At 27.0% G+C, this 9568-nt stretch overlaps 1 protein-coding gene across 1 annotated transcript in view; it reads right to left on the bottom strand.

Moving 5' to 3' along the window:
• Nucleotides 1-667: 667 nt before the first annotated feature.
• The window catches only part of LOC102672007 (aryl hydrocarbon receptor nuclear translocator-like protein 1), a 43379-nt gene continuing 34478 nt past the window's right edge, over nucleotides 668-9568 (bottom strand). Inside the window, exons 7-16 of the mRNA XM_031509472.1 lie at nucleotides 9237-9329; nucleotides 8886-9003; nucleotides 5704-5886; nucleotides 4854-5094; nucleotides 4378-4516; nucleotides 3855-3973; nucleotides 3673-3755; nucleotides 3421-3575; nucleotides 2910-3057; nucleotides 668-2223 (exon numbers count right to left, since the gene is read on the bottom strand). Coding sequence (XP_031365332.1) covers nucleotides 2012-2223; nucleotides 2910-3057; nucleotides 3421-3575; nucleotides 3673-3755; nucleotides 3855-3973; nucleotides 4378-4516; nucleotides 4854-5094; nucleotides 5704-5886; nucleotides 8886-9003; nucleotides 9237-9329 — 1491 coding nt within the window. The 3' untranslated portion in view covers nucleotides 668-2011. The remainder of the gene's footprint in view (nucleotides 2224-2909; nucleotides 3058-3420; nucleotides 3576-3672; nucleotides 3756-3854; nucleotides 3974-4377; nucleotides 4517-4853; nucleotides 5095-5703; nucleotides 5887-8885; nucleotides 9004-9236; nucleotides 9330-9568) is intronic.

Below are 9568 nucleotides of genomic sequence, written 5' to 3' on the forward strand. Positions count from 1 at the left end.
ATATATAATATTATATAACTCATGATTTTTATTCGATCGATTCACTTAACTGCATCGTAAAATAATTTCATCATAATTTATCATATTTTTTTCTCTCTATTTTATAACAAAGATATAAGAAATAGTACGATTATTTATGAAAAAAAATTATATTGATATGAAATTTTGTTTATAGAAAATGTATACTTAGTTTTCAAAATAAAAATACTTTTTGTACTTATTATAATAAATATCAAATTGAATATTGAATTTTCATTCGATTTTATCGTGCTTGTAAATAGTAAAATTTTTAAATTTTTACGTTGATGGATTTTTAATTATCATTACATTTTATTTAATTGTTATAAAAACATTTCCTAAAAACAATATATTTATGATATATAAAAAAAATATGAAGAATTATTTACTCGTGATAAACATTGTTCACAACTTATGAAACATTCGATATTGTTTTATGGTTTCTTATAATTTAATTAGGTACACTATATATCATATATCATGTGTTCTGTAAGAATACATATTTACAGGCAACAATAATTTGTCGCTAAATAACGAACAGGAACTTCGATCCTCACTCTTGGTTCGTTCCTCGATATATTTGCCGGAAACTATTTAATAAAACACTTTTTACGATGCGGTTGATAATTGTAAGATGATCTTGATTTGAATCTAGTGACAAAACATTTATATTGATTACTGTGAAAAAAATCTCGAATACATGTATGTACAGTTAACCTAAATTCTCGTCTTACGAAACGGACAATGTGCAATGAATATGCTATATACATATAAATATTTATGTAATTGTTTCTTTGAAGCAATTATCGATGTATGGTATTTATTCTTTTCTAAATGTCTTCGAAACTATGTGAAATATTATTTTATTTAAAAATATTAGATATTTTTTTTCAAATAAATTCATAATAATTTCATTGTAGATTTCATTACAGTTTTTTTTTTTTTATAGAATGATGTATAAATAATATGTATAAATAAATTGAAAATAATTTTATCCATAAATTTTAAAAAAATGTTATGAAATTTATTTATACAGAAAATTTGATTATTAAGGTGTTAAAATAGATTAATTTTGCAATAATTATTTTCATAGTCTCGATGAAATCTAGAATTACCGAATGATTTTGTGTATTTTTTTTTATTGAAAATGAAAAATAAGCGGAAGTAGATTGATACATTACAATAAAATACAAATTGAGGTAGGAGACCTAATATTATCGCGCGAAACTCTTGAGCGAAAATTCGAAATTGACATTTCTAAATAACTATTTAATTAGTAATAAATCAGACTAAGATATTATGATAAAAATTAATTTATTACAATATTTAAATCGTATTTAATTTTGTACAAAAACGTAAAACAGCATACGTTTAATTACAAATTATGAAAGGAAATCACTTAACGATCTGTTGACTGATATTAAAAAAATATTGATTTCATTTTCAGAGGGAATTATAATTCTATTTACGAATTATTCTGAATTATCATCATTATTTACGATGCTTCATCTCTCGTCGACTGCTACCAAAAAATAATTTTGGATCAGTCTCAATTTATATACTCTCTATAAAAATGAACATAGATGTTCATTTCAATTTACGTATGTATATATTAATCATTCTGTACGTTTGATATTCCATTTTTGATCACAGAAATGATATGTCTATAAAACTAAAATGTTCAACGATTTATGTATTCCTTAAAGCAGCACCATTTCAGCACCAAGAATATTTCAACTGCTTCAAAACAAATGAAAAACGATTCATGGTGACGTTCGTGCACTACTTTCCATTAAATTGGAACATAGACACAATTGAAGATTGATCAAGTACTCAAGCACAATGAAAATAAAAACAAGAAAAATCAAAAGAACGTCAACTTGGTCCACACACTTGATACTATTATGTACACACACTTCTAACTTCCATTTAGGCATAAGTTATTTTCGACACTTGAAATTTCAGTTCACACGAATAGAGGGATTGAATTGTACTATGGAAGCGGCCAAGGTAAGCCAGAAAAGTCCACAGGACCACCTAAACCTGCATCTGCCTCTAGAAGGCTCATTATCACTGCCATTGCTGCCTCGTCGTTACCATCAGATGGCACTGGATTTGGCGATTCGTTAATCGTGGTACCACCAATCATATCCATCACATCCTTAGTTAAAAAAGTAGTTTCGTGTCCTTCGTCTGGTGACGCTCCTAAAAGGGGGTGGATGTTATGTTATACGCAACGATCAATTCAAAAATGTCCGCGCGGTGTTGCTGTGAACGCTATTATTAGAATTATAACGTTATGCTAAAAAGGAAAAAAGAATTGTATTACGGGCTTGATTGCTGGATGTTCGAACCTTTGAAAAATTATTGAAGTTGATCATATACTATTCCATATATATACTATTTATGGACCATTTATTTAAAAAGTGCTGTAAGTGTATTCTTTTTGTATTATAGATATTTAAGGGTTAGTTTTTTCAATTTTTTTTCAAAAATATTAAAATGATTTTATATAAATTATTTATTTTTTCAATTTTTTTTCTAGGACTTACATCATTTTCATAATGAATAGTCCATGTAATGAGATGTTTTGAGATGAGATATATAAAAGAGAAAAAAAAAGAAATAAAATTGTATTACAATGAAATTAATTTACTTTCATAAAGACATTATAAATATTATTATCTATCGAGATTTTGAATTAAATATCAGAACGAACTTCCTTCGCCCAATTTCGTTCAAAGAAAACAATAATTTCGCGTTTGAAATCGATCGATCAAGCGAAAACTTGATCATCTTTTTTCTCTGAGCGACCTAATCTTTTTTGGTAAATCCGGCAATCACACTACACACCAAGAAAACGACTCCTTAGAGACAGTAATAGCTATGACCTTGGTCGTTCGCGATGCTGTTCAGCTGCAAGTTGTTTGCAATGTGGTTGTACGTTGGTGTAGGATTACTGCTGCTGTTGTTGCTGCCTCTGGTTGACTGTGCCACATCCTGCACCCTCTCCGGCGATGCAGTTGTAGTGATTTGTGACTTATAAGGGAAAAAAGTATAAATTAAATCATCAATAATTTAATATTTTTTCAATGTCTATAAGCTACTTAAAATATTTTAAATATCAAACTGATAATTCTTTAATCGAAAAATTAGTTTTTAAGAATATTATCATTACATTACAAATATTACTTATTGTAATATTATAATTTCGATCTTAATAATCTAAGAGATAATGATAATTGAAATGATTATTGAAATGATATAAAAATGGTATATAAAAATTAATATTAAATGCGATAAAGATCATTGAAATTAAAAATATAATAACGAATAAATTGTTTGTTTCATATCTCAAAGGAAATCAAGAATTTTAACTGGAATTTCTATGGTTATAACTACCTCCGTATTTAATAAAGCAGATTCCGGTCCAGGACTGCTACCGGAAGAAGAATCCTCACCGCGTCTTTGAAGATCCAGAACTTCTTCAGCTATTTGTCGTCCAATTTTACTTACCTCTACGTGACTCGAGATCAATCTTTCTAATCCGCCGTTACCTACAATTATTTTTCAACGTGTGAAATGAAACGAGTTTAATTAAATTAAATATAATTATGAATCACGCAAATTATATCAAACGTATATTTCACTCACTTTGTGCAAAGTAGTCGTAATTGCCTTGAACACTGGAATCCTCAGATCTGTTCCCACTACTTGTATTCGATCGGGAGTCATTGCTGAATACACAATCATTTTCATTAAGTAAAAGGTATTATTTTATATATTTGTATTTGATATAGATGTTAATTAAAAGAGAAAATATTATCGAAACTTACGAAGTGACAGAGTTCTTAGCTATTAGGTACTCGATATCTTTGGTCCATGGATTTCTGAAAGATTTCCATTCGGATTGAAGCTTTACAAAGCTTGCACCTTTAGTCCTAAACCTGTATATCTGTACAGAAATTTCTTTCATAAAATTTTTATATATAAAATATATAAATTCTTATATATATAAAATTTTATATATATATTAAATATAAAATTATATATATATATAATTTTTATATATATAAAAATTTTAAATTATTAATCAATTGAAAATCTATTTTAATATACAAATACTTAATACAATAATATCTAACACTTTTAAATATTACAATATTAAATATACTTTCTCATTAAAAATTGGAAACATTTTCAGAAAATGCAAGAATAAACAATTCAACAGTAATAAATTGAAAATGCATGTACAGTGGAAACAACATTGACTGAATTAATAGAATAGCGGGAATTAAAATTTAAAATGATAATCATTATCATTGCAAAATAGTGTCAATGAGTAATATGGTAACTTACCTGTGTGGTGACACTCTCAGATGCTTGAAGAGCAGCTTTATGAGATTCTGCCAAATGAGGGATATCATCGTGATGATAATATTCGTACATGCTCGTTCCAAGTAGCTCTTGTGGTAGGAAACCTAACACTAACGTAGCCCTGTAAATACTTTTTATTTATCATCAAGATTTATTTAAATTTATTATCATTGCTATTACTGTTATGTAATTTTAACATGAAGAATTTAGAATTATAAACAAATATTTGATTGTTGTTCCAGAAGTCAAATCAAAAAAAATCAAAAAGAATTGATTAATGATTTTTGAGATAAATTTTAAGAAAAATATATATCAAGTGTGTATCAATTATTTTATACAAAAATTAATTATTTTAATATTTTCTTTTTAAAAATTGTATTCATTAATATGGCTCATAGAGAGACATATATTGAAAATTATATAAATTAAATAATTAAGAAAATGATTAGAATATTAACCTTTGGTCGACGAAGAGGAATTTACCATCCATCGCATGTCGCGAAACGAACTTGATGGATCTCAAACGAGGCTTCTTAGGTAAAGATGTCGGAATTGTGGATTGTAACCGACCAACTGCTACCAAACACGATAAATTGCAAGCCTCTCCGTCTCCATCACCTTCATGTTCTTCGAGGTCGATTTTTGCGGGCGCCCACGACTTTAAATATCCAGTACATTGAATTACACAGTACTTCCAATCTGAAAAAATATTCAATAATGTTATCAATTTGATAAAATCAACATAAACCTATTTAAAATTGTGTAAGGTTGACTATCTTATCTAAGAAATTGAATTTTTTTAAAATTCTGAAATCATCTTGATGATTTAAGTCTTTGACATGAATAATATTATTTATAATCTTTTGATTATTTTCAAGATAGACAAACCATTCAATTCTTAAATTTTAATAACAGTGTACAACTGGAATAATTTAATAATTATTTGGAATCTATTTTCAGATATATATTACTTAACATACTACAACATTTTACATGTATAAAACGATTCTCTTTAAAATAGTTCTCTTTGAAATAGTATCCACCATTCATCTTTGACAAGTGAACCGGAAAATATTCGAGCTGAAGATTTCAAACCTCATGTAAAAAAGTGAGTGACTGTACATTGAATGCGTTCTATTTATTTATAATAGTCACGTATCAATATAAATTTCCATTAGAGGTATTTTTTATAAATTTTATTATCGCTCTTAAAAATAAAGTTTATTTAATTTTTTATTTATAATATAATAATTAATTATTTATAATAAAAAAAATTTATTATTTCAAATATTATAAACGAATACTTACCAACATTTTGTTGTTTTTTTCGTCGATGACATCCGCTTGCCGACTCGGATTCCTCCTTCACTTGTAACTCACTGCAACGTATCCCTTCGACCTTTCGTTTCATTCTGCAGAAAAAAGATCTCCGTGCACCAGGGCACAATCTCGATACACCTTGGGGCACATCCGTTTTTACAGGTAACATTGCTGTAACAACGTTAAACGTACTTCAATTATTTAACATAATGTATCTTAATTATTCTTAATTTATATTTTATTTTTCTAAAAATTATTTAGAAAATTCTATGGAATAAATCATAAATATAAATAATATTCTATGAAATAGTGTGAGTTTTATTTATCTAAAGTTATTATAGAAATTTATATCCAGAAGAAATTACATTTTCCAATTTTGCAATTTATCGAGTTAAAATTAAATAATATTTTAGCTTTTATTATTATTATTCCTTATTTAATAAACATTTTATATTTATAAGAAAATTCGCCAAGTTCTTCTTTCTTATTTCTATTTGTGTGAATTTTATTTATCTAAAGTTATTATAGAAATTTATATCCAGAAGAAATTACATTTTCCAATTTTGCAATTTATCGAGTTAAAATTAAATAATATTTTAGCTTTTATTATTATTATTCCATATTTAATAAACATTTTATATTTATAAGAAAATCCGCCAAGTTCTCGTTTCTTATTTCTACTTGTGTATAGGTATCGATGCGTGCGAATATCAAAAAGTTTTTCGCATAATTTCCTGGAAGAGAAATGCACGCGTGCATGGCGCGTATCGCATATTTGCAGTCAAATCGGCCTTGACAGATAGAAGAAGTATAAAAGGCGGCTCGAAGACTCGATAGGCACGTACTAATTCCAATATTTTATCCTTTTTATAAAACAAGAGATTCTTTTTATAAAATTTTTCGAATGAATTGATAAATAAAAGAATTAATATAATATTCAAATTATAAAAATTATAAAAAATATTAGCCAGTAAATTTAGTCGTTTTATTTTTCAATTAAAATTAATGAAATTGTGGTTTCATTATACACTAAAAGAAATAAAATTAGTTTTAAATCATTTATGATATTTTCTAAATTAATATTATGGGTTAACGCTTTAATCATCGTTCATTTCAATTTTTCATTCAAAGAAATAATCCTTGCTTTAATCAAATTCGTGTAATTATGTTAAATAATTACGAATAAATCGTAAATGCAAATAAGTAAAATAATCTTGTTTAAAAAAATGTTACACAAGCCAATAAATTATATTTAATTCCCCCGTTTTGCATAGAAATTTCTTTGATTCGTCCATTCGAGTAATTTATATTATGCTTAAAATAATAAATCTTTCATAAAAAGTGAATCGTAAAAAAAAAAAAAAAGAAACGAATTTAAATAAATCATATGTCACAGACATCAAAGAAATAAATATTTAACTAAAAGTTTAGTATTCAAACATGTCTTTTTTTAAATTACAAATATATATATATATATATAAACATCTTACAGATATACAATGAATATATTTTTCATTTATCTGGTGGAAATTTGTTACGCGATTAATGCTTTACAAACTTATGCAATCGCTTTTTCTCGAGTCTTATTTTTACGCAGAAGCAACAGATAAATTACAAATAAACGTAGCAAAGTTCTCGATTAACATCGCGTTAAACGAATAAAATAAAACGACTACCGTAATTTGAATGAAAGCATAAAATTATTTACGATAATTTATTCTTAGCCGAAAGCAAAACCATTGCAAGATTACGTTACGAAACGAACATATATATATACATATATAATTTCAACCAATCGCTTCATTTGAAAAATCACACAAATATCAACTTTAACATTTCACCTGAAACTGCAATTCTCATTTATTTATGCTTTACAGAATCTCTCGCCGATGATTCACATCCATGTTTATTGCTCAACCAAGACATTTCTATAACTCCTATTTGAAAATCTCAACCTTAACATTTCTGCTGAGGCTGCAACTACTAAGAACAACGACGATATATTCTTACAGCTACCCATCAATAATCCGAACCTAATCATTTCACAACAGGGATACATTCATAATTTTAGCCAATTACTCTATTTGAAACCCCATCAGAATGGATAGTCGGCATTAAGTAATATGTCGTTTCGAATACAAATCTCGCAATTACCGCCATTCTTGTATGTACACCGTTATTGTTACAATGGCGGTTCGACGTTTGATCAATCGGCCATCAGAAGTGTCAGCGATCGTTTTCCTGACTCCGATCGTCTGGTTTATTAATTCCGACGCAACAAGTGTCGATGATTAACGACACGCAGGACTTGATCGTAGTAGCGTAACATCTTGGAGATCCTGGCTACACGCATAATGAGTATTGTCTTCCTCCTCTTAGCACGAGTCTCTTTCATAATGACATTAATTTGAAAATGTTCACCGACAGACAGAAATCATTCTGTCCAATGATTTATTTCAGGTAAGATAATAAGAAGTTTTTTTTCTATAAACGAATATATAAATCTCCTACGATTAATTATAATGCATAATTGCAAAATGTAATTTATTTGAAAGTGTTAAGATAAATTTTTAATTTAAATTTTTCGATGTTAATAAGATTATTATAAGTAATAATTTTCACGAAATAGATATATCTTATAATTTAATTTAAAGTTTGATTAAAAATTAGGACAATTTTAAACCGTTGTAATTCCGAAGATAATAACTTCCAGTCGATGAATCGAAGAGCATTAGAAGCGTGAAATCTTGCTCTTTAAAACGGTTTATCGTTTGTCTCGATGTGACTTTTGCTTCCCGAGATATCATCGTGTAAAGAAAAAGGTAATTTTTAATACTTTATTATCTTCTCGTTTATTCGGATTTCTCTCTTGTATTTATTTTCACTGATTTATCTCAAGTTCTAGATAAATAAATAACAAATAGTTTCCTGGAAGGATATACACATTTCCAGGGAAAAATATAGGTCAGTAAACCATTCATAATTTCTGTTTAATTTCTATTTAAACTTTATGACCACTTTAAGTGTTTATAACTCAGCAACCGATTGAGATATCAAGATGAATCAAAAATGACTTTAATGGCATTTTCTTTATCGTTTTTTAAAATACATAATGTTATATTTAATATGTATAATGCTGTTGTATAATATTGTATAATATTGATACGTACTTTTGGCATCTATTAATCGTTCACGTGGACTAAGATCCGAAGAGGACAATTGTTCCTTTACCTTGGCTACATCTTTTGGATGCAGGATATCGAACCAACTTTGACCCAACAGGTCACCCTGTACAGATATAAAAATTGTATAATTTTAAAATATATAAAAAATTTATAATTTTTTGATTAGAAAAAAAATAAAAAAAAATTAATTCGTGAAAAAAATATAAGATAATTAAATATATCAAATTCATATTAAAGAAATTATTTATATTTTATTAACTATTATATTATTGTTTTTTAGATTTTCGATGAAAATTTTACCCTATTTTATTATGAAAATAAGCAGAGATTGGATACCTGAGAATAGTTGAGTGTCTGTAAAACAGACTCGGATACGTAAAGAATTCTTCCACGATCACAGCCCACCACGAAGACAAAACCCTCCGCAGCCTGAAACAAGAGAAGACATCTTCGATTATGTAACTTATAGATCAAATATTAATTACAATTATGCAATAACAAAACCGAGGAAAATCGATTTACATTGTTATTGACAACGGTTCAATCATATTTTAACTTTTTTGGATTTGGAGAAATTCAAATAACAAATAAGAAATAGTTTAATATTAATATTTTATTATTTTTTTCTAATTTCATTCTCTATAAAAAATATTTGTTTAAAATATTTG

Source organism: Apis dorsata, unplaced genomic scaffold (genome assembly GCF_000469605.1).
Source record: "Apis dorsata unplaced genomic scaffold, Apis dorsata 1.3 scaffold_156, whole genome shotgun sequence".
NCBI classification, from domain to species: domain Eukaryota; kingdom Metazoa; phylum Arthropoda; class Insecta; order Hymenoptera; family Apidae; genus Apis; species Apis dorsata.